The 26,659-nt window shown below is 40.6% G+C and overlaps 1 protein-coding gene across 4 annotated transcripts in view; it reads right to left on the reverse strand.

The window, feature by feature from the left end:
- The window catches only part of NAV2 (neuron navigator 2), a 374,080-nt gene that overhangs the window by 83,657 nt on the left and 263,764 nt on the right, over positions 1 to 26,659 (reverse strand). For all 4 annotated transcript variants that reach the window (XM_053980574.1, XM_053980572.1, XM_053980573.1 and 1 more), the window contains 4 exons: positions 20,111 to 21,218; positions 16,690 to 16,802; positions 13,272 to 13,380; positions 10,342 to 10,737 (listed from right to left, as the gene is read on the reverse strand). In XM_053980574.1, the coding sequence (XP_053836549.1) occupies positions 10,342 to 10,737; positions 13,272 to 13,380; positions 16,690 to 16,802; positions 20,111 to 21,218 (1,726 nt within the window). The remainder of the gene's footprint in view (positions 1 to 10,341; positions 10,738 to 13,271; positions 13,381 to 16,689; positions 16,803 to 20,110; positions 21,219 to 26,659) is intronic.

Raw genomic sequence — 26,659 nt, forward strand, 5'->3', positions numbered from 1 at the left:
AAGTCAGACACAAGAGTATTCCCCATTCAGCAAATCTGTGGGGATTCTCTCAACTCATAAACAAAGACTGTAAAAAGCACGAGGAGCAGTTGCACTGTAGCAGGTAGAATTTGCCTTAGGTTTGGCATTCTAACTTGTGTTTGACAGTTTATAAATATTTTATAGTGGAAGAATATGGTTTTTTCTTAAGCTACTAAAATAAAGGGGAAGAAGAGAAAAATGGAGCTTCAGACCATAGTGTTATACAAACATGCAAAGAGTATTTTTTGCAAAAGCATCTAATGTACGTGCACCAATTGGTTTACTGTAGCTACTTGTCTGCACATGAAACAAGTTTCTGTATGAATACTCTTTGCACGTGTGCTGGAAAACGCAGCTTCTGGCTTTGCTGTCAGATTCCTGGCATATTGGTCCTTTGATAAAAAAGATCTGTTACAGCTGAAATAAATTGTTTTTCATACCTATCACTCAGAATACGTGGAAATAAATGTAGTACTCTTAAGAGTTAGCCATGCTGAAATCAATGCCTTTTCACCAGCATATTTCATCTTCTACACAGAAGCCCAGTGAGCTATAAGATTAGAATAACATTGCAGTAGCTCAAATTGAAAACTGGTTTCAAGCACTGATAAATCTCACATGAACCAATGGAAGATGAATGGCTTTAGCACCTCTGACAACTAGATCATTACACTTTTCTAAACAAGTCCATGTAAAAAAACACAGCCATAAACAATGACTTTTACCCCCATACCAACAAGACAAGTTTCTTACATGCCAGAACAACACAGGATAGAATTCTGAATTTTGAAACAGGCTTGCAGGCTTGTGTAATCACAGTTTGAAAGCTTTATATCTTATTTTTATTTCACATAATATCCTATATCCAGGAATGTTTAATTTGGAAAAGATGCCAAAACCAATGATGCCTGGAGTCCTGCATGCAACAGCAAGGTGAAGGAAGAAGGAAAGGCTCTAGCCTCTAAAGCCTGTGGAGAAGAACACACTTAAAATAAATACACTTTAAAATAAATGAAAAAACCCTCGTAATTATCCATTGGTTAGTACAGAGGAGATTCAAAGCTACTGGTGCCACAAACTTCCAGCCATTGCTTTAATTTCCTTTCTCTCCACCCCTTCAAACTTCAACTGTCTTGGCTTTAAGACACTATCTTGCCCCTATGAATACATTATTGCTGCAGATTTTTGCTTTATGGGAAAGGAGAATATAATGAAGGCACATTTTCCTAAAGAAAATCTTCCAGTGTTTTACTCAGGGGGAAACAAGACCAAGGAAATATTATCCTGTATATAACCATAACAGTACTCAGAGTTATTGGAATTTATTGTCCTATCACATCCACACAATGTGGAACCCAAGAATATTGGCCTCTCCTCTACAATGACACATTGCAGTCCAAACAACTGTACTAGGCCTAAGTGTGATTTATCTGACTTTTCATATTAAAAATCATTACAAAATTTACACTAAAGCCTTGCTAGCTTCATGACTGCTAAGAATTCTGCAAGCATACTCATTGAAAAACAGGACTTAGAAGTATTCTTTTACCTGCCCCAAAATAAGAAAAAGTTTAAATATATTATCTAGGGAAAAGCATAGTATCCAGACTCTGACTTTTATAGAGATAGGTAAATTGTACAAAAAAATTAATCTCACAGATGCTTTATGACTGGTACCAACAGCCAGAGAGGAATGACTGCCTTTAATGAAGCTCAATATAATAATATTTAATAAATGGACAGTGAAGCAGTGATGAGGTTGGTTAAAAGGAGTTTCTGATCTTTCCAGGAATTAATGTACAAATACTCATCACTATAGCTTTGCTCTTCATCAGCAAGGAAAAAAAAACCCCAACCAAATTTCTGTCAATATGAAAAGATTGAGGTTAAACAAGAGCAGTATTATGCATTTCTAACATACAATTAGGACTTCTAGCCCACTTTCTAGATGACACTTTTTTCGTATTAGAAAGTGGCTCTCTGCCCTGCATTACAGGCATAAAGTAATTTGCTTTGGACAACCTGGACCTTTAAGCTTCTCTTTTCTTTAGCCAAATACACCCTTTAAGTGCCTCTCAAATTTTGAGTGCTGTAACAAGCTCCTCCAAGTGTAATATTTTTAGGGTATTTCTGATGCTGAAGTGATTTATTCCCCTTTCCTGAAAGGCACATGGAGGAAACAGGAATGGGTCATGCCAAGGATCAGCAAAATCCAGTGGTCTGAATCACTTGACTCCTGTCTGCACTCCCTACTAACTGACAGATGCAGCCAGCCAACAGTACACTTACTTTTTATGGTCTGACAGCTCTACCACTTCATATATATTCATTTCACTCCTTAATGCATGAATATGAATGTTCCAAGTTTGAAAATAGATAGTCAAGGGAAAGGCATTCTTTATTTAAAGATGAGGAAGAGAAGGAGCAGCAGGTAAATCAGCAACACACAGCAGACCAGGCAAGCCTACCCTGACCTGCTCTGGATCCTGTAGTTCCATAATCCCAATCCCACAAGCAGAACAGCAACGTGCCTCAAATGAGACCTGACTCTGGCAGCTCAGGTGCTCCTGCCTTCCTCTTGGTGCTTTGGATTACAGGCTGGTGTGGAAAAAGCTCCCCAGGTGTCTCCTGGGCAGAGGACTTGCCCAGCAACCCAAAAGCTTTAAACTTGAAGAAACAAAAAGCTTGAGGGAATTATTTCACATATCAACATCAGCTTTGACATAAGGAAATGTTCTCTTATTGATGTAGCAGAAACACTGTTAACCTTAATGCTTTCCTTTAAATCTCCATTTTCACTAGGCTTCATCTGTCTCATCATTAAAGTCAGTTAAATGAGATCAAGAGGCTTAACGAGATTTGAGTATCAAAGAACAGCTCTGACTTTGCCAGTGCTGAAAACCCACAGCAGAGAATTCCCCAGTGCTGTTTCTGAAATATGCTGAATGGGATCAAAACCATCCTGTTATTGCAGCTACGAATATGTCCTAAATCTGACTTAAAAAGAAATGCTACCCTAACAGCTGGATGATGACAACTGCAAATTTCTCAGTTTAGTATCAATTTGATCTGCATTTTTCATCATAACACTGGCATTAGACCATATGGGCTTTTCCCATGTTTATATCCCCCAAAGTCTTTCCAATCACTATTCTTGCCTGACTTGAATCAGTATTTGGTAAGTACTTGATCTCTCTAGCCAAAGGGTTGGACACAGACACTGTCTACAATTTAAAATCCATTATTGATCCCTGTGAATTTCAACAAGAACATTCAAGAACAGGATTAGGTCCTGAGGTTGCAGGTAGGTGCTCCAATACAATGCCTAAATCCCTAATATTAGACCAAATATTACAGTTCAGAGTCACAAGAAGGCAAACCTATTGCTCAATTAATAAAATTGAATTTATATTTAAGGTAGCTTATAATTTATCAATTTTACCCATAATCAGTAACTATTTATAATTAACAAACGAATGAATGAACTATGAATTGTTTTGCAGATGCTTAACCCAAACATGGAGTAAGACCTGAACAAATTACTTGCGGACTCAAAAATCCTAATCATTGCTGGAAAGGAGGAGATACCTATTCTACCAACAGGTAAGACAGGAAAAAGGAGAATATGCAAAACTTAGTAAGTATATATTAGTTTCATAGTTTATTTAGAGAAATCTCTCACGTGTAAATCACTAATAGCATGAATGGTGCTGCTTATTCAATCTAGAAGTGAAACAAGTTGATCTCATTAACTACTTAATGCTCAGACCTCTTTCCATGATTAAAAAGAAAGAGAAATCTGCAGAAATAAGTGGCTTCTGTGAAATTAATACTCTTCTGTCTGGAGATGTATTAAAGCTGCCTGGCACATAAGTCCTTCAGCAGCCATCAAATAACGATTTTTGGGCACCACTGTCCAAGGCTAATTTTTTTCCTATGTCTTCTTATCTTCAAGCAGTCTGCAGGCAAGGAATTTGAAGGACAGTGCAGCCTGTAAGGGAGTTGGGTGGTTGCTGCTCCTCCACATCCATCCCCACATCCAGAACAACAGCTTTTGACAGAGCTTTTGAAGAAACCAGTTTCCTGTGGAATGAGCAGTCTTAGATACACATAGCCAAAAAGAAGCTGTCAATACTTAAAACAATATTAGACTGAAAGGAAGTGTCTCTCATATGGCTGCAGCCATTCCTGTTCCAGAGGAGAGTCTCCAGTGCATGATCCTCTTTCCAATGCTCACTCCATCTGTCAGCCAAGGGCACCTTCACCACAAATTCACCTTCACCTCAAGAAGGAGGCATGCTCCACCATAGCTTTTAAAACTCCTTTTAAAATCTAGTCAGCCCAGACAGACTGGGCTGGAGTCAGACTGGAAAGCACTCAAGAGGTCAATCCTTTCACGTGTGCAAATGCCACTCTGGATCCCCAGGAAACACAGGTGGAAACTCACACCCACCAAGCACCACCACCACCAGGCTGCTAGCAGCTGAAGGCCCACCAGAATCAGGCAGCTGTTCAACGGGGCTTTGCACGTGCCAATTTTGATTTCAATGCCTAAATTCTTTCTCAGAGTCCATTTCAATGAAAATCATAGAACTAAGCTATAGAATAAGTGATCCATTTTTCACCACCCTCTTCAATTCTGTTCAGGAGAGGAATGACCTGTGACTAAAGAGGATTAAGGAGGGGGTGCAGCTTCTCCAGAGGCTCTCAGCAGCGTCACAGCAGAGCAAGAGTAACTCCACCAGTGACTTTGAATTATTCCCTCCTGCCCACTCTTTCCCTGCAGATGATCCACATGAACACAGTGTGAATGACTGCATCCCCCTCTACTGGCTAGCCCCAGACTGGGACCCTATTTTGTCCCTTAAAAGCTGTCCCTTCACTCAAATTACAACAATCTGTTGGTACTGATGCAGCAGTTCAAACACTGCTGAGGTGTTTCTTACAGAAAAAAGCCCAAAATGGGATAACTGCTATTAAATGGTATTTTGGTAATTGCTAACAGGAGGTTGGTGTGTAGAAGCAAGCAAAAATACAAAACACTACAACTATTGCATTCATTTTATTGATTAACACTACACATGACCTAACATGGGTATCTTACCATAGTAATGAAAAAAAAGCTGATGTATAAGGTTATAACTCATAGGCCTACGTTGTCTTCCTATGCTGAATCACACTGCAAGAAAGGTTCTATGAGAGCGTATGATCTGAAATATCACTTGAGATAAATTATAAACACTGTCTTATTGATGAAGCTGACACAAGAACTACTCCTAAAGTGGGTGCAATATTTAAGAATACTTAAAACAATATACAAAATTCATAATATTGAATATGCTTGTGCAACATCATACTCACGTCTCCTGCAAAGAACTGCAAGTACAGTTCTTGGAATAAGAATACTATCTTTATTTGAACATCTGCCATAATTTTTTCTTTTCATTTTTACAGCACCAAGTCATCTCTGACTTTTAATCCAAACTCAGTTGCAACCTTGTTTGCTATAAAGTCAGAAGTTAATGTTTCCTTATTCCTTTTCATGAAAGTCAAACTTGTGAGTTTGCTTGCCCGACCCCTTCATTATGGGTGCTAATTATCCATATACCATATATAGATACTATTCTGCAATGTTGAAAAGATCATGATGTAGAAATAGTCACGATGTAGAAATAGCCCTAGCAAGATGAAAGGCAGTTCAAATAAACACTGCTCAAACACAGAAGAAAAATAAAATAAACCTCCTAATGAGTCTTAGTCATGTTGAAGTGCTAGAGCCATAAAAGGAATGCAGTTTCACCCATCCACTGCATTTAGATGAAAGCTTATCACTAAAACCATATCATTTAAAGAGCAGCATCCAGTAAATCACTAATACACTGTAACCCAAAGTGTACAGAAAAAATACAGTGGTAATAACTATGGAAAGAAATAGATCAGAAAAGCCTAGAACATTGAACCAATGCACAGGTTACCCAAATTCTCACTCAGCCCAAGATTAGATCAGGCACCCCTGATTTCCAGCTAGCCACAAGTTACCTGGAGCAGGAACCACTCCTGCTGCAGACAGCTTAGAAGGAAAGGGTTTCTCTCACTGTTACCAACAACAAATTCTCATTAGCAGCAAACTGCAGCGTCCTCCTCCTGTGAAACCTCAGCCCTACAGGAGATCTGTTATACCTCCTGTGACCCTGACATCTAAAGAAAATGTGTCACTGTCTGACTTTTAAATACAACAAAACCAAGGAACACCTGCAAGAATCCTACAAATACCAACTACACTTAACACTTCAACACTCAGTGAAATCAGTCCTCAATTTCAGCTCTTTTTTGCCTCCCAACAGATGTAACTCCTAAATGTAAGCCTACTTCAGAACTCTATTTCAAAGATGGTTGTGGTCCATGAAGGGCACAGTGCTTCTGGGTGAGTTTGAGATCTAAGCAGAAGCAGGGGCAAAGTCTGAGTCCCCATCCAAAAGTGGCCTGTTCTTCCTTTTTAGCATCCTTCATGCATGTTCCAAATTCAACTGCTTCCAGTGCTTGTAAAACAATCCCCAGGGAGCATAAAGGTTTGAATAAACAAGAAGCAATCATAACCCTATGAGGATTGTGCATGCAAACACATTAAGAGGTTGTGGAAACAGAGATGTGGAATGGGAATATATCACCACCAAACCATCAAATATGGGAAGATTAATAAAATAGTAAAATGTATCCCCCCAACAATAACCACTGCACCCACAGGAGGTGACTGCAAAGAGAATTTTAGCACAATGCCCCAACCACTGTTAGAACACAGCTGGAACAGCAATGCTTCTGCAAAAAATTGTTTTGACAAAGGTGTGTTTGCAGACCCAAAGCCATTTCCTGAGAAAACTTGCGACCAGCACTAATCAGTATATCCATGCTGTTAATTCTGCATAGAAAGCTGCACACTTAAGGTAACGAAAACAGGGACAGAGGATTAATCAAATGAAAAGAATTATAAAAGGATTTTTTTTTTTTTTGGACCAACAGCCCTGTTGCTACAATAAGAGATATAAAGGAAATTAACTCAACATCTCATTAGAGAAAACTGGGGCTAAGGAGACAAAAAAAAAAGGCAGGAATATGTATGTTAGTAGCCAGAGGGAGACTGAAGAGGACAAAAACCTTCTGAATAAATGCAAAAAATCCTTGAGAATGAACATCCCCACCTGGGACAATCTTTGGGGTAGAGAGGGGAGGCAATTCTGGGCTCTGAGGTGCCACCTTCCAATGAGGCTCTGAGCGTCCAGCTCAGCCAGCCACCAAAAGGAGTGAGTTGGGGGCTCTCTCCCCAGCTTACACAAATCCTGCTCCTGTTGCTTCATCACTGGGTTATGTTTTAGACCCTGCAAAAAGGCAACTTCTTACCTTTGATCCACCCCCTGGAAACTTGCTTAGTTTAAGAGCTGTTCTCTGTCCCTTTGGCAAAGATTCTCTTTCTTAACCCTAAGAAAGCAATCCTGGTGTCTGCCAGAGCTCTGCTTGAGCAGACTCATTAAGGGAGGCCAAACGAAACTTCCCATGACCCAGTACATTTCAGAGAAAGCACCAGGATCACAGGGCTAAACTAGTTTTTCTTGGCTATTGGATTTATTTTGGCTGTAACAAATATTTTGGCTTCCTTCCCTATCAGTTTGCCAATGAAAACACAGATCCAAGGTTTTCAGACTCCGGGATTGTAGCAATTCTGAAAAATGACAAAGTGAAACACATACCAGCTAATAAAGAGCTATTCATGCTCTAAATACCCTCTTGTGCTGCTCTGCACAGAGTGTAGCTCAGCTTCTGGAAATGTTGAGCCTGTTTGCCCTACCATTGATCTTGGTGATTTGTTCTGCAGCAAGTCACACAGATGCTTTCTTTACAAGCAACCTCTCTGATTTCTAAGCAGTTTATTATTCCTCTCCCACAAAAAGAGAATGCCATCCTATTTCTTCTTACTATTCCAATTAAACATACATTGGGGAACATAACTTATAGAAAAGGCTACCAAACATCTGTTCACACTGGAGATGGCAACCCAGTGTCATTAGGGGTCACCAAAGGTAACAACCTTATATTTTTATCCTTTTCCATTAATATTGGAATGCTGTTATTGCAATTCAATACTGCAATATTCCCTTCTCAAGGAATCCAGTCACATGATTACCCTCCATAGACTGCAACCCCAGGCTTGTGGGGCTCCTTGTAGCAACGCTCCCTCCAAATGCCCATGAGTGCAGCAAGTAGAGGAACCCCAAACTGCCCACCTCCAAACCCTGTCCACCAGCTGGAAATGAAGCTGCATCTTTCCAACAGTGGATTTACCTACAATACCAATTCTGTCCTTGGAAATTAGTCAATTACTCCAACAGTGCTATAAGAATTGACAAATCAACTCACACTATTTAGCAAAACAGACTTCTGTAGCTGAAGGCAAAAGATGTGGAAAAGAAAAAGTTACTTGTACACACTTCTTGTCCTAAGAACCTTAAATTGAGATTTCATTTTTCAGTATGTGGCTACTACATGAGTAAAAAGTGAAAAGAATCACACTCCTTTAAAAACTAGTGGGGAAAAAAAAGAGTCAGATACTCAGTTAAAGACGTCCAAGCACTCAGGGCCAGAAGTGAGGTAGGGTGCAGTATATGACTCTTCTGCTATGTTAATAATTCTGAGTGTATAACTCACTGCTTTGGTGACAGAGGTACCAACTGGCAAAACCATTTTCTTACCCAGAATCTAAACACCACTCTTGTACTTTCAGACTATGGAGACTCCCAATTTTTACCCTGCAGGATGACCAGACACAGAAAAGGAAATGATACACAGAGATAAGCAAAGATACAGATTTCTCTGGCTAAATCATTCATAAATTTGTCAGCTTTTCTATTCTTTCCTTTTCCTCAACCTGGAATCTGAATTTTATACACTAAGTAAAGGTCTGCAAAGACTGGGGCTCCTCTCTGAGCAGCAGAAGGCTGAGCTGACACAGTTCTGCCAGGGGTAATTCTCAACTGCCACTCAAGGTATTTTACAGAAACCATGGTGCTACTTAGAATTTACTTTCCTCACTTCCAGACCAAAACTACAACCACAAATTTAAATAAAATTCATAGTCCAGAGGAAAAGCAGTAACTGTTCCTAGAATAAACATTACAAAACCCAGGTGTAAGTTGATTTATATGAGGAAAACACAAGGTGCTTTAGTGATTTGATGCATTATTAATGCAGCAACAGCTACTGGTGTTTTATCTGAAACAGAATTTCATACTGATTTTTGCATCAGCTACTTTACTATATGTTTCCCTAATGCAGCATATAAAGAAGGTGTCTGACTTCTCAAAAAGTGTGAAAATACCCAAATATTCATAATGGACAGAATTAATGACTGCTTCCAGATGGTGTAACTGAACTGGTTAAGTTAATGACAAAGCAGCAGCTGGATTACAGTAAGACACATTATGTCTTTCAAAAAAGCCAACACCACTAGAAATGTCACTAATAAAAAAAAATTACAAAAAAGCAAATGATGCAAGATGGTCAGACGGGACTGCCACAAAAAAAAATCCAAACCAAACCAACAAACAAACAAAAAAACAAACCCACAGAAACAAAAAAACAAACAAGCAAAAATACCCACCAAACCAAACAAAAAAAAACAAACAAAACACCAAACTACTTAAATCTGAAAGATAATTTTTAACATCAATCCAATGCTAATGTACTCGAGCTAAGAAAAAATTACTTTTATAGTAAGAACTGAAAGTAGACAAATTGCAAACTGATTTTGGAGCAAAGAACAAATGCTTTTTCCACTCAAGGCAGAGATAAAATGCTGATGTAAAACCTTTTTAATAATTGTCTATCAGTTCATATTTCTGCACATTGACTTGTTCTTTAAACGTTTTTCAAGCACGTACTACTATTTTACCTAACGGAGATACAAACTCATTTCCTTCCAGCAAACTAGCCCGTCAAAGTTGAGGCAGCAAAAGAGTTCAGCTAAGTACAAAACGTGCCTCACTCCCTCCATCTCGTGGGCACGAATGAATGTTGCAACCACTGTCAGTCAGCCCTGGAAAACGTTTAATCACATGCCAGAATATCTTCACGTCTAGGGATACTTTCTTAACGTGCACTTAAAAATTTGAATTTTGTTTAAATCCCTCTGTAACAACGAGCTGTCCCTCCAAAGGCCTATTGAAATGAGTAGAATATCTTTGGTGTTGACTTTTACTTCTCAAAATAATCACAGAAACACAGGGCTATAAATGTAATGGAAGAGTCACATGAAGCAAGATGTTAACTCACCCACTGGTAATGTCATCAGCCCTGATGTTCTTGCCCAGCACATCACCGTCGCTCATGTAGCCAGTGGCATCCATGGCGATGCCTTCGAGGTCGATGTCGTCGCCAGCCTTGTCAGCGATGTCCACGTGGCAGATGCCGCTGCCGCGCGTGGCCAGCTGCCGCCGCAGCGGCGCCGAGTACAGGTAGCGCGCGGCGCCCGGCTCGGCGCTGACGAAGCGGCTGGCGTTGCCCCGCGGCGGGTAGCCGTTGCCTGTGGATGGCGCGTCGCCGGCCTGCAGCCGCGGGCTGGACTGGCCCAGCCGCCAGGACAGCGGCGTTGGCCGCCCTGTCAGGCTGAGGATGCTGCGGCCGCTGATCTCAGTGGTGACGTTTGTGTCAAACGTGGTCTCCAATGTGCTTGAAGGGAGAGATGTGGATAAAATCACTTAGGGTTTTAGCTTTTATGTGTTTCAAACCATGTACTGCTTTAGTGTATAACCCTAAACTCCATATGGAGTGTTAGTTGACTGTCTTCACATTTTGGTCAGACAAAACAATCTCTCTAGGCCTGAAATTCAAAGACACCTCACTGCCTCAGGCCCCGAAAAGTATGAACAAAAGTGAATTGAGCGGGAGCAAACTGGGCCTATATGACTTCATTACCTGAAGCTGTAATTGGAGAATTAACTGCCAATATGTAAATGGACCAAACTTATAACTGTCTGAAAAACTCATGGCCATCATCCATCTTGGGTGTAGCCTCTGGAAGGCTTCTGACTGCCCAAGGGGTGCCTGTTTGAAGGCCTTTAATAAATACCCACTTTATTCCCTTAATCTTGTCTAGCTTTGTTCCAGGTGGCCACCCCAAGGCATCAGACACACCGGATCAAATGTGGCTCTTACATGGAACACTGTGTGAGATTTCGGGTGCTTCCAAGGCCGTGAACGCTGACCAAGTTACTGACTGTATGTAACAGCACTAACAATTGACTTCTGTAGCACTCGGGGAGATCCTTTCTTTTCACTTTTCAGGTCCTTCCCCCATGATTGTAAAGAGACTCTTGCACCCAGGCCACCAGGTGCTCTACATACATGTGAGAGACTTAAGCAGGACTTTTTAATGGATTATCCATGGTATCAAAGTGTAACTTTCCCATCTTCAAGCACACATAGCTCCTTTACACTATGGTTTTGCCAGTCTAGACAAGGGAGTGGGGATAATAAGATGTCTAAAGGAAAACCTGCTGAAGTTCTATTTTTCTGATATATTTCCTTTTATTGTCTGCATTCATGATAATTTTAATTCTGGAGATGTGTCCAGCACCAAATGAAAGCTATTCTCTACCATGAAGAGGAGTAAGTGAAAAAAGTAAGAAGAAAGGCCATTTTTTTTTTTCTTCAGAATATATTTTGTATACTAACCAATCAATAATGAACTATGAACTGCTTTGAAGATGTTCAAACCCAAACCAGAAAAAACAATAAATGACTCATATATTCATGAGTTATGTATATTTTAAAAAATATTGGTAATATTTATATATTAAATCCTAAAACTGGGACTACACTCTGAGTTTTCAGGTGATGTGTACAGATTGCAAGACTACACCCTAAATACTCATAGCTGAATTGTAGTGAATTTATTTGAGGCTAATCCATAGCTACAACTTCTCTTACCCACATGAGTTCCTCGTTTCCTTTCCTGCTCAACTAAGTGCCACCTTTTTTATTTATTGTGGATATTAGTAAAAATAAACAGCATTGTACCATTTCCAATGTAACATATAAGGAAAAACCTCTGTATTCTCTGGTTATAGTAATTAAACCATGAAGAGCTGTCACATTAATTGAAAATTGCAAAGAAAAACAGCTTTGGGAGTTTATCTTTGCAAGCTCTGCTTCAGTTTTAGATACAAAGCCAAAACACAAAGCGTGCCCCCAATAAACTTATGTAGGGCTGGGGTACATAAGGCACCAAGCATTAGGTAGGACTCCAACTTCATTAGGGGCCAAACAGCTTATTCTCCAAAACTTCCTGTTCAACACTGCAAAGATCTAATTCACATAATGTTTAAATGTAATAGCAATCTTTCTTTATTTACAGTATATTTTAAATATTGCTGAAGATTTCCAAATGCTGCTTTACAAAGAAAAAGCAGTTATATTCAGGGGATGACTAACAATACTAGAAGAACTTGTTTGTCCAAAGTTTGGTCAGGAATTTAAGTTATGCACTTGATAATGTGGGTCAAGCACAGTTCACCTCTTATTTAAACAAAATATTACACATAGGGGGAGAGAGGTGTAATGCACTGAAGTTACTCAACAGTAAGATGAAACATTTTAAACTGTAACTTATTTTCAAACATCACCTCACATATTTAACAAGAAGTGATTTTTCTTGACCTTTGAGTCAATACACACCCCATCCCATCAATTCTTCTTCATACATCTCAATAACCAGCAAACATTATTCAAATTCTGTGCATTAAAGACAAAAATTACAAGATCAGTATCTTCCACTGTCAATGTTAATCATTTTTTCTAAGGATACATCCCAGCCAGGTGTAAGAAATGTAAAGTAGGAGCAGAATTCACAGAATGACTAGGTTGGAAGAGACCTTCAAGATCATCGAGTCCAACCCATGCCCCAACACCCCAACTAAACCATGGCACCAAGTGCCGTATCCAGTCTCTTTTCAAACACACCCAGGGATGGTGACTCCACCACCTCCCCAGGCAGGACATTCCAGAACTTTATCACCCCTTCTGTAAAAAACTTTTTCCTAATATCCAACCTATATTTCCCTTGACACAGCTTGAGACTGTGTCCTCTGGTTCTGTCAGTTGCTGCCTGGTGAAAGAGACCAACCCCCATCTGACTACAACCACCCTTCAGGAAGTTGTAAAGAGTGGTTTCCATTTTGTTGGGAACCCAGAGGTGCCTTTACCTGTGGGTGACCTGGGTTCCCCGCAAACTGGACATGGTTTCCTCCAGGTTCTGCCGAAGGTCAGCGATGTTCTTCACAGTTCGCAGCCGCCGCGTCTCCGGATCCTCTCCTGCAGGGAAAGGAAGCCATGAGTAAGGACCAGGCAAGGAACAGCACAGAACTGAGCTGCTGCCTATGCCTGACTCAAATGCACTTTTTTCTGACTTTCTAAGCTGGTTAGGATTGAGATTTCATTCCCCTTGGCAGGCACCTGCTGTCATCACATCCTCACTGAAATGAGCTCTGCAGGGTTACCCTCATTGCCCGGGCTGCCTTTGAGATGTTGCTGACCCAGTTTAAATTCTGGTTAACTTTCAACCTCATTAGAATATACACTCCATCAATACCACCCTTTCCATCTCATATATTGGCACAATTAACATTAACCTGACACAGGCAATTTCTCCAATGCTGTGTTTTCACTAGATCTTCTTTGTCCTACAGTAATATCCTTCCATAAACTAAACTGTGCTGACTGGGTGGCTGCTCCATGCTGAGTGATGTTTCAGGTAAAATAACAAAAGGTTTTGCTTGTCAATGTAACACAGTTACTGTTCCTAAAATGTGCTACATGACACAAAGTTGGTGGATTACTTAGTTTTCATGGCAATTAGAAATCCTGTTCTTTAAACACTTTGTTCTAAAACACATTCATGTCCTGCTCCTTAAAAGTAGAGTTTATGTACACAAAAAATAAAGTCTTCCTACTGTTTCAGCATAATTTAATTTTATCAAATTAATAATTTAATTAGTGCTTCAGTATAATTTATTTATGTGCTCTCAGCTGTCAGTTCAGAAATGCTTTGGTTGCTACCTCAGCTGATCTTTATAGAGTTAAATCCTCTAAGAGGCTAAAGAGAAGTGAATTTCTAGTAGTGCCGGCCTATTCTTTGTAAGCTGAAAGCTGAAACAGTAGACCTCCAAAAAACTGTCAAAAAGCTTCTGTTGGGCACAGAAGGAAATTATTTCATTCTAAAGGGTTTACAAATCATGACTAAAGAAAATACTACAGTAAATGTAAAACTTCACATTTTGTATCAGCCTTCTCTGTACAATTGATGCATTTTTGAGCTTCCAGGATGCTGGACACCCACACAATTGCTAGTTTAGATGGATATCTATATATGACACACATCAGAGGTGTGAAGAACCAGATAAAAAAAACTGTAATTGGGACTTTGTACATTCTATGCTTTAAATTTCATGTTTCTAAAAGATGCCAGGTTGGTGGCATAGAAAAACCCACTCACACACTGTTGCCTACAAAGCAGCAGTGCTACAAACTAGTGACCAAAGTGCTTAGTCCCCATGTGAGCATTTTTTAATCAGTCTCTAGTCTCTGGGAAATGATCTCCCTGAGTTACAATTCACTTAAGCCAGAGGGTCAAACAATTATGGTCTGGCTGGACTGAAAACATCCACCTAACAAGACTGTTTACTTTAGCCAATGGGTCTCTGGGACAGAAAACATTTTCTATACTCATGGATCAACAAATTTTTGTAGTAAAAAACATAAAATATTTATAGGCCTTTAGCTTAACAAAGGTCACAGTGCTCTTTTACAGATCATTTCTCTCATAGATGTGAAAGCAAATGGTAGGTAACTTCTTAGGAAAACACACAGGAGACAAACTAAAGCAATTTCTACTGAGATCACTCTTATGCCTAAACTGATACCAAATTTTCACTTAAATGACATTCCACTGCTTAAATCAAAAGTATACTTTGAAGAGAGATATTGGATAGTTGGCTCCTAGAGCTTAATTCTGAAATCACTTAGCTCCTCCTGAGTAGGCAGCATTCTGCTGCCTACTCAACAATTCTGCTTCCATTTTTCCCTACCTATGCTCTCTTTTGTTTTATATATGCTTTTAAATTAACAGCATCAATAGCTGCTATCCAGGGAGAGAAGATATCTGTGCCTTATTTCTTCTAATTCATTTGGGCTGAGGGACTGTTTTGTTTAGTTTGCTCTGTTTCCCCCAAGGCCCCTCCATGGATGCTGCTGTCTGGTCTGGTTGTGCACAGCTGGTGTTTGCATCTCCCTTGTTTGAGTTTGTCAGCTGTCTTCCGCCTCTGGATTCCAAAACTTACATATTCTAGTTGAGTAATAGTTTGTACTTACATAACATCTGTCATTAAAGACTGAAGACCTTTTGTGATCTAGAAGTTCTTCTCAGTTTGCAGGCTGAAATACATCCAGCCCAGCCAATATGATGGTTAAGAGGTAATGCTGAAAAAGTTTAAGCAGCTGGACATTGTGTTTTTTACTTGCAACTCTCATATTTAAATATGAATGCAAAAATGTTCTCAAGGATTTTATCCCTTGTGCCTTTTATCTGCCTTTTAAGTACTTAATCCACCTATGTATAAATTCTACACACAGATATGTTCACTTAGGCATTCCTGCAGCCCCTTTCCTCACCAGTGACTCTGCCTCTCACCTTTGCTTTCAGCACACGGGCAGCATTGATAGAATATGCAATGCAGCATTAAATGCAGCATCACAATTTCTCATTGTGAAACTTTTAGCCACATCACTTTTCCAAGGAGGGCATATGGTTTCAAACCCCACATTAAACTGGGGGACGCCAAGACTAACCAGATGGAAAAAACCTGAGAGGTTCTATAGATGAGATATCCTGCAATAGCATATAGTAAGCAAAGTCATAAATATTGCTGAAATGGGGACAGGAGGAGATCAGATTGTGACTTTAAAACCACATTTTAGATCACATTAGTAGAATCTAGTATTTTCTAACAGAATATGGTTTTATTATATTGGTAAGCTTGATTTTTTTTTTTCTAACTAGCATATACTTCTTACAGTAGCAGGAATTCTAGAAAAATATACCCGGTACTTTCTAATTTAGACTACTCATATTCTAGCCACAACCAGTTTCAGCTTCTGTATGCTGGACACAATAGAGTGTAGTTGGATTTTGGTGCTCTACTGCTGCAAAGGCTGTTTCTCAAATTGATTAGATTCATGTGAGTGATATTAATATTCCTCCAAACCAAAACATCAAGGAAATTAGCACAGTCTGTTCTGTAAGCTCCAAAATGAAGTTTTTAAAATGAAACAATGCATATGAAATGCTTGAGAATGCTTAGGATCCTTATAGTAGTTTAGTCCTAAAAGATGCTGCATATCTCATTAAGCAGGCAGAATTCCTGGTGATTTCAAGAAATTTGGGAAGCACACTTGTGCTGAACTTAAGCATCTAGAGTTAAAATTTTTGACACCTGGTTCATTGCTGAAGAGCTGAAAGAAATACAATTATTAAGAATGAAAGCAGTAGGAATAAAATCAACTTGCTCTAGCCCATTCTTATTTAACCAGACTATAGCCAGTAATGGGTCATGCTGCAAGACTTACCTGAGAGGTCCTCGAGGGCAGGCTGGGCAGTTTTGACATAAAGAGCAGAATCCATGCTGACCCCTCCTGTGCTGGCCTCAGCTGTTACATTCCCTTCATTGTCTGTCTGAGATCTGGAAAGCAAAACAAAACAGGGATGTGCAGCCACTCTCCATCCAAAGTATCTCAAGTATAACGAACGAGTGCACCTGCCATCAGCCACTCTGTCTCACTCTCCAGAATACACTAGCAGACTGATTTTACATAATTCATTAGTCCCATGTTGAATTATGTCCCAGAAATGGAAACAAGCACTCAGCTGTAAAAAATAAAAAATTCATAGTTGAAGATAGGCTTCACAGCTCATCAGATGGGGTCTTAAAACACTTGGATTTCCGGATGTTTCTTAATTATCAATAACATCAGTTGTTGTGGCTAATCTGATCCTCTCCAATAAAGTCTGTATTGCATGACGATAAAGCAGGGAGCATGTGATGTCATGTTACACTCCTGCTAGGTTGTCTTCAACATCACTTCCATTTTAAGAGAAATGACTGGGCAAAACCAACTTCAAACTCCAATTTATTGTCTGATATTATGGCTGCCAGGTAATGAAATGTGATGTAAGGATCTACTGTCAGATTTGAGTAAGATATTGTGACTCATTTCACTTTACTAATTGTGCTGTGTTTTGCTCATAGAGCCACACCAACAGGCAGGTGGAAGTTCTCCTGCCCAAAGGGTAAGAGCTGCTGTAAAAAAGTAAAGACACTGTGGGGAATTACTATTGCAATGCTCTTAATTTCACTTGACTCTTGCAGCAGGATGCTCTGCCTGGAGTAGGGGTAGAACAACTGGAACAATGCCCTGTTTACAGAGCTGTCTGTGGCAGAAGGAGGAGGGGCCTCTTGCTGCTTTTGGTGTTGAATAACACTGAAACCAGCCTGACTCATCAACTCCAGAGTTCAACCTCCTGATAGGGAGGTGAAAATGTGGCAGACCTGGTAAAGTACCTGATAAAGGAACCAACAATGACACCACTGAAAACTGGGGATGCTGGGCTGGCACAGCTGGCCAGGACACACATGACTGGCCAGGACACACATGACATTGGACTAAAAGCCCAATCACAGGCTTTAATGACAAGGTCTTCTAACACATCCCCCCTTGGAGTGTGTGCAGAGTCCTCCTTGAGTGGGGACATCCTGCAGGGTGAGCAAAGGAGATGTGGCCACCGTCGTTGGCATGGTATATATAACATCAATCTCTACTGAATAATTGTTTTTAATATAACTTCAACATAATTCCTTTGATATTGTTTCAAAAAGAGTGAATTATATTATACTAGTAATCATGGCTGCCTGTACTGTGTAGTAAATAATTCTGAGAACTATTAGTCTAATCGTTATCAAAATTAATCATTTACTTTCATATAAATATATGGGGTTTGCCACCCTTAATCCTACAGTACAGTTGAGTTATATGAAGTTCAATTACATCTATACAATCCTTCAGACATGAACGAAGTCTGGTGCTAAGCCTGGATCCAGCTGCATCAAGAACTCCTCTCTGATGAAAAGGAGTTTAGAAATCAAGGGAGTCCTTTCTGCATCTCCTGACTCAATGGGAGAGCTTCTCTAATAAAATTTGTCTGAAGGTCCCTTTCTGCCAGTGACAGCCCTATACAAAATGCAGGATAATTTCTTATGTCTTTTGCTTTTAAAACTGCATCAAACCCAAACAAAAAGTCTACAGGCAGCTGAAAAGTATAAATTAAAGTAATCTAACTGATGTCAGAAAACACCTGAGCCTTCTACTACAATGCATTAATAAGTGCATTTTGCAGACTGAAATAATGTCTGGATAGTAAATATAATAATGTGTTATGTTTGTCTTGCAAACCAAAATGATCTGACTTTTCTCTTTCCTTTTAAAGCTAACATGACTACAGAGTTTGGCCTTTTTTCCTCCAGTGCTGAAAACTAAGCACTGTTTTTCAATTTTCCAGCTGCCAACAGGTAGTTTCATTCCTGGTTTTCATAAAAGGTCAAATAAATACTGTATGGAGTTGATCAGTATGTTTAGCTTATAGAAAATGTATGGACTGCATCTGCCTTTACACCTTAGGTGAAGGTATCTGTGTTCAGACTAAAGATGAATACCAACAATGAGGAGACACTGTGGTGATAAACTTAACAACCCATCTCCAAAAATTTCTGCTTCCCAGGTCCCCTGGCATTTAATTCCATACACACAAGGAGAATTCTCAAAGGAGCCAGAAGACTCAAGGGTTGCTCTTGCCATTCTGCATTCCTACACAGGCCTTTGGCATCCCTCTCCTTCAGGTTCATACCACTGACATTCACTCTTATTCAAAAAATGTGACTGACCATTTTTTATGCTACATCGGCCAAGAGATCCAAGGCAAAAATGTGCACAGTAGAGCTGAAAAAACCATGGGACAGGGCAACAAAAATGATCAAAGATCATGAACAGCATCTCTACAAGTGAAAACAAAAGAGGCTAGGACACCTTAGCCCAGTAAGAACACATCTTAAAGAAGGGAAGGAATTGAGAAAGGTCTTTCAGATCATGAGCAGCAAGAAGATGAAGACAGAGCAAAAACTGCATCCTCTTCCTATGAAAGAGCTAAGCAGTGTCATAAAACCCCCATGAGATGGCTGTCCAAACCAAAAATCCCATCCTCTGACTGAGAAACTTCTTGTGTCCTAGTCATGTTGTGTCCTTAAGAATCCCTGCTACTGATTTCCCTCTTGTTACTTCCCTACTATCCCTAGGATACTTCCCTATGTATCCTCTACTGCCACTGTCACACAGAAGGTGCTTCAAATAGAAAATGGACTAGACAGAGCTTAGCTGTGCCTTCCTTTGGCTGCTCTTTTCCTTATCTCAGGCTTAACACATACAACAGCACAGACTTCTTGTCTGGCCCTACTTAAATGAAAGTTTTTTTTTGTTTGTTTGGGGTTTTGGGGTTTTTGTTTGTTTGGTTGTTTTTTTTTGTTTGTTTAATTTCCAATTCCTACTTATAGTGAGGCAGCTCCACCACTGTCAGCTACAATGAAGACCCCAAGAGTGTCCTGGCATTGTTACAACTTTCAAAGCTATGGTGCACAAAACAAACCTGATACATGTTCTTGTACCCTTCAGAAGAGCAGCACCTGGTCAAGGAGGTGTTCAGATTGCCATCTTTCCTGCTAGTAGGGTTGGACACAACCATTATTCCCCCTCCTGTCTATCACAACTTCTCACACAGTCTTCACCATGAGTATTTGTGAAAATGCATCAATTGCCTATACTCTTGAAGCAAGACACTTCTCCATGATGCAGCATTTACCTTGCTGCTTCAACCCCCTGGAAGTGTCCAGAATGACCCTTCTAGGCACCCCACTCCCACAGCCCGCAGGGGCGTGTCCCGTACCTGTACATGAAGGGCGCGACGGTGGCGGTGTTGGGGTGGCTGTATTGCTGCTGGGGATGAGGTAGCTGCACGCTCACGGTGTTGCTGCCCGTGGTGTGCGTGGTCACCGCGGGCCCGTTGACGGCCTGGCTGCTGCTGCTGCTGTGCAGGCCCCCGACGCCCTTCCCCTCGGAGGAAGCCAGGCTGGAGGAGGAGCTGGAATGACGGCTGTCCATCTGGGACTTCTGATGCGAGAGCCCTGAGCTGGCTTTCCCGCCACGGCTCCTCTCGCCTTCCTTTGCAGGAACAGGGGCAGTTGAGGATTTCCCTGTGGTGTTTTTCATTCCTGGTTTTGGTATTCCGCTGTGTGAAGGGGCAGAGGCCTCCTTCTTGGCACTGTTCAGCTTCCCTCCTTTAGGGATAAAGCTTGCGATCTTGGAGGACTTTTTTGGCATCTCTGTTGTTGTTGTTAGTGCTGTCTGTTCTTCTTTAGGTTCCGCCTTCAGCTCTAGCTTCTCGGTGATAGATGTTCTCTTTGTAATGTCTTTACTTTTATCCTTTTCTTTCTCTTTTTGTTTCTCTTTCTCCTTCTCATTACCCTTTGGAGAACTTTTCTTATTAGTCAGTGCGCGGCTGAAAGTCCTTTGTGCAATTCCCTTGAGTGCAATTTTGGGGCTGTTGGACATCGATCCCAGGTTGTTCACATTCTGGTTGGTGGTATCAATTTCTTCGCTCTCTTCAAAGCTGAGAAGCACCTCCAGCTTTTCACAGCTGTTGTCCCGAGAGCCCGGACACTCCAGCGTTGTCCCGGACACTCCTGCTTTGGAACCCCCTTTGCTGTTGAAGAGTTTTAGTTTTTCCAGCATGGATTTTTGACCGTTGGGAGCTGTTTTGGCGATTTCCGAGGGCGGCTTTGGAGGCTCCACTGCTGGCTGCTTCACGGATAGCATGGAAGACGTCGCTGTGTGCTTGGCACTGAGGGACTTGCTGCGCCAAGGTTTAATAGCAGAGCTGGGCTGAGGGATGGCTGAGGAGTTATTGCAAGGAACAGCACTGCCGCAGCTTTGAACTGAGGATGAGACATTTTCATTCATTCCTGTGGGCTGGGAGGCCGTGCTGTCTGCAGGCTCTGGAAAAAAAACCACAGAAAACAGCCCAATAAAACAACAGAGTAGTACCTCGTATTAGAGTTACTATGAGATTCTTTCTGTAATGAAGCATCAAGAATTTCACACTGATAACATTAAAAAAACACATCAGTATTTTCAATATCAGTGAAATGCAGAGAAAATAAAAGCCAGCTTTCTTTTCCTACCCAGCAGAGCAGCAATGAGCTCCTACTGTATAATTTACATTTACTTGCTGTTTCAAGAAAAAGAAGGAAGAAAAAGAATCTCTTCCAATTCAAACCAAAATGTGTTCTGCAATGTGCTCTCCCTTATTAAGTCCACAATACTTTTTCATTAGCAAAAACACAGCACTATTTTGTAACTAAGGGTTCCCTCTGCTTTTGGCAAAATACTTGCTGTCCAAGTTCGATTCTTAGAAAAACCTCAAACATAAAAAAAATGCAGGAGTAAGGAAAAAAGTAAAACTAAAGTCCTTTCAGTTATTGGGGGTGGGGGTGGTAATATTTTCACAATGCAAAGGTAGAAGAAAACTCCACGTACAAAAATAAAACCAATTGTACCCTTTTGTAAAGAAGCTAATTTAAGTACTACCACATATCCTAATACAGCTGTAAGAGAAACTTGTGGCAGTAACTGTGCAGCCCTCCCCCACAGAGAAAACAAATCTATTATTTAGTTAGTTCCTCCTAATGTTATTTGTTGTTATTAAGAAACTAGTTCGAGCCTAAAGAGAGCTTGAAAAATCATACTCACCTACCAGTGGCCACTTTTCTGAATCAGTTCCTCTTTGCAGAGTTTCCCTTTTGGAGATGTTACTCTCTCAATTATCACAAATATGTTTTCTGTTAAACTGCTCATGTTTCCAATTAAATTTTGTCATCTGTGTCTGTTTGCCTGCCCAGCAGCCTGCTGGGGATTAACGGCTCTTACCTATATTTCCCTGCCCTCTAGCACGAAAGTAAGCTGTGTACAAAGCTGCATTTTTTTAATTCAAAAATCAACAGCAGTGGAGAGCGTGCGTTCTCGGCAGCAGGAGCAGCCCTGTGAATCCAGCCCTGTAAATCACGAGCTGCTGCAGCCACACAGGGACTGTTTTACTTCACTTTCAGTTGCTTACTGAAGATACGGCTCTGTTAACCTCCCTCCTCTGATCCAAACCAGATCTACTGAAGATTTAAGTCACGTACATCTTCCTGACTTAGCAGAGAATCGAGTTTCTAAGAGTATTAGAGACTCCTTAATAATAAACTCAGCCATTTCACATGGTTATGGAGAAAGTGAAATAGCAGGAACTAATGATACTTTTAAAACTATTACTAAAATCAGAAGGTTTCCAGGACTCTTAACCAGTAACTATTATACTGGCTGGTTTTGCTAGTCCTTTTCCTATGGCTGAGTACCCACATGGAGCTGGAAGGAATCAGGAGCTGGATTACAGACACAGACAGGAATCATGCTGCTTTTAAACTCGTGCCAGCCTGCTGACTTCCAGGGTATTGCTCCTGTTTAACACAGAAGGAAAATCAAGCCACCAAATATCCCAAACAGTGATACCATCTGGCCTCTTGCTGCTCTGCTCAAGCCTGATGAATTCAACGCAATGTGTTAAGGAGGACCAAAAAGATAATGGCACAGGAATCAGAGAATCACTAAGGTTGGAAAAGACAACCAAGACCAAGTCCAACCATTAACACCAGACTGCCAAGCCCACCACTTAATCACATCCCTAAGCACCACCTACACCTTTCTTTCAGCTCTTCCAGGGAGCTGTGGGAGGAGTCCCAGTGACCCCTAGTGTGAGCAGCAACAGTGACCTGACACAGTGCCCTGACACAGACACAAAGAGGAAGGAAGGTGACAAGCTCCTCACTCTGCTTTAAGAAGCTGCACCACTGCTCTTTCCTTCATGCCTCTTACCGTACACTGCTGTTTTGTTTTTGTTTTCATTTCCTGAAGTCCTCCTGCTCATCACAGTCCACTTCCCATCCCCACACCACACCAGGCTCCTTTTGCATACTCAGAACAAGCAAGCCTTTGTCTCAGCCTGCCTTCCACAGAAGACGTTCAGCAATGAAGTGAAAGCTTCATGAACATCCCAATTGTGTATATTGTACAGTTAATTTGTATAGATTATTTTTTAAAATAGTAATAGCCCATCTCAATATTGAGATATTGCTATAGGAACTGGAGATTGACAGTACTTTCAACACAAAGTTCCTAATCCACATATCTTCTGGCCTCATCATGCTAAACAAAACTCAGCACAAAGAACAGCCATGCCCAGAAATCATCATAGCTGTCTGGGATTCATGAACATGCCTTGGATGGATTTACAAACAGGTCCCAGGAGGGACCCAATGTACTGATCAATATGGGCAGGGAAGCCTTCACTTGCTCAGAAAAACAGGACTGGGGCAATAGAAGGGTGACAAAAGAAAAATGACCAGTAAGGGTTGTATCCATAAAGTAGAAGAGCTGGTTGTACATCCTGTTAGTATAACAGATGCAGGCACAAAAACTCAGCTTGTGGTCTGAGCACGCAAACAACTGAGCAGATTTCTTAGGAAAGAAACCTGCCTTCTCAAACAGGTGCTTCACAACAGTCTGAGAACAATACAGGAAATGTGTGTATGGGATGAACAAAGCCAGCCTGCATTCCCCAGCACTCAGAGCCTACACAAAGTCACTCACCTGAGACAAGAGGGACCTGAGAGCCAGGTCCATAACCTGGCTGTGAAGTCTGACCCTGTCTCAGACATGAGTTGGCTGTTAGGTCACTGCACAGCAGCAGAAGCCACCACATCAAATCAGGGTTCTAACCAGCTCCACAAATTTCTTCTGGAAGTGAATGGAAGGGGTTGCTTGATTTGGGACAATCCTAACAGCACAGATGAATGCTCCAGTTCACAGACCTCTGGGAAAAGATACTTGGCTTGGATCAAGTGAAATGGCTTGTTTTCCAAATTCCAAAGCATTGCTCAAAATTTATTTCCCAGCAAAATCCATAACTTTACAATTTCTCCTTTTTTTTTTTTTAATGTTTTCAGGAAATTTATTTATTTATTTATTTATGTTTGGTCACCGGCTAAAATATGTTTTTCCAAGTTTATTTGTCTATAAACACAACGCTCTCTTTGTCACGATGCGCCCACATACACCCTCCTGTCTGGAAGTGAATTTTGCTTCCGTTGCCAGTGGCGTAGGAGGAGCACAGTGCAGCTCCATTTACAGACATGTCAGAGAAACCAGAATTAAGACAATACTATGAGTGTAACACTAAAAAAATAGAATATATTGCAACAGTAATGTAATTTTCAGAGTGTCTACTTAACGTTTTCCACAAAGTGAATTCTGTGAATACTGGATGCTATGCACCTGAAATTAATAAAAAATATTCACAAAGTCTACAGTTAAGCAGCAACAGTTTGGGAAAGGAAAGAAGGTACTTTCTCGCACAGCTGTGGTGGATTTTGGTTTGTACTTGGGTCAAATACAGTGAAACTGGAAATTGAACATCCTCAAGTGATTTATTATCACACCACGCAGTTACTGCAAGAAATTAAAGGTTCCCCCTAAAACACATGAAAAATTGCTCCAGCTTAAGAAAACTTCAGTTTTTCAGACTCTCTGTTTCTTCCTTATGAACAAGTGCTGGCTCTTTTACTCCTCTGGCCAAGTTTGGTAAGCAAAAGGAGTTCTGCTGCCAGAATGCAGCTTCAAATGCTGGGTTTCCTAATGAAGCAACAACATCAATTCGTGGAGAACACATCAGCATGCAAAGAGGAAGGTTTTATTCAGCATAGCATAGACCCTTCTTTGATGAAAAGGGGAGCAGGTTTCATGCATTCAGTTAATAAGCTTATTATTTCCCATGTGTTCCTTTGTGAGGGAGGTATTTTCTTTCTTCAGCAACCTGCATTAACTAAAACTGACTATAAAAGAAATGTTTTCAAACCCAAGCTACAGTCTACAATAAATAACGATCACTTTCCTCTTTTCAAAGTCAAATCTTGGCCTGAAATCTATTTTGTTCCTAGTGTTCCTGTTAAAAAAAGATGTTGGTGGTCCAGTTCCAATGCCAATAGACACTGTAGCATGGGTAAATCTGATTTCAGCTGCTCCTGCAAAGACTGAACTGCATCTGCAAACCCACCCATGTGTGAAGAAGAAAAAAAATAATCTGAAGGCTTATGATTTAACTCTTCCACAGAAGTCTTTGAGAGCTTATGTTATAATAAGGTCAGGAGAAAATATATGCAATTTCCCATCATTTGTCATGTTCACTCTAAGTAAGTGGACTTTGATTTGCTATAACTGAAAACTTTCAAAATCCATCATTATAAGCATGAAAGGCAACACACAGACAAAGGATGTTCTCATAGTTACTCTCCTTAGGAGGGTCAAGAATATAATAGCATTTCTACCCATTTTTGAATGAACAAACTTTTATTTTTTATTTCACAACTATGGGAAAAATTCTTATGAAGAGAAATATATTTTAGTCCATCCTATAGATTAGATAACAGATGTGAAAGCAAATCCACAACCAGATTCTAATTTAGGAAATAAAAGCAGCTCTGCTCCACGACATTACAGTGTCAGAACTGCAGAAACCACCGCGACAGTTTCATCATTGCCCACCTAGAAGAATAAATGGCGAATCTTGACCCTTCCCATCCACCCACCAGAAGACACTCCTTTAAAGCACTATACATAAAGTCCTATAGAGAACTTTTTAGCTGAGCTGTTCTCTTCTCCAATGATCATTTATCAAATCCTGTAAGTATGGAAATGCCTGCATTCCTGCCAGGAGCCAACTATAAAATTCCCAATCTTTCCATAACCCAAACCACAAGAAGGTAGAGCAGAACATTACCAATAAGAGCAACCTGGCACTCAGTCCTTCCTCAAAATAAGCATAACTCTTGTGGCCCACAGAAATTTCCATTTCAATTTCCATTGTAACACTGGGAGAACTGCAGCTGGCAGGAAGACACTGGCTGAGATACCATCTGGATGGGCATGGCCTCCACCCACAGGATAGCTGAAGCTTTCTGTTCTCTCTTCTATTCTGGACCACAAAAAGCCCAACAGAAATTCTTTTTTTTAAAGCAGAGATTGCCAGATAGGGAAATTCTGTATAATCTGAGAAAAGCCCACACTTTCGCTTTGCTGAGGATAAAACCTTAGAATCATAGCTGGAACCAGAGTTGGAAGAGACCTGAAAGATCATCTCCCTGCCATGGGCAGGAGCACCTTCCACTAGACCAGGTTGCTCAGGACGCTTTCTAACTGAGCAGAACTGTTTCTTTCAACTTCTGCCCACTGATTTTCCCTTTAATGGTGATTAAATTCACTGTAACCCAACACAAAAATTACCTTTACTCCATGACATTTTTCTTCCCTTCCGTTATATCTACTTCTTCAATCCCAGTGCTGT

The sequence above is a fragment of the Vidua macroura genome, chromosome 6, assembly GCF_024509145.1.
Source record: "Vidua macroura isolate BioBank_ID:100142 chromosome 6, ASM2450914v1, whole genome shotgun sequence".
Taxonomy (NCBI): domain Eukaryota; kingdom Metazoa; phylum Chordata; class Aves; order Passeriformes; family Viduidae; genus Vidua; species Vidua macroura.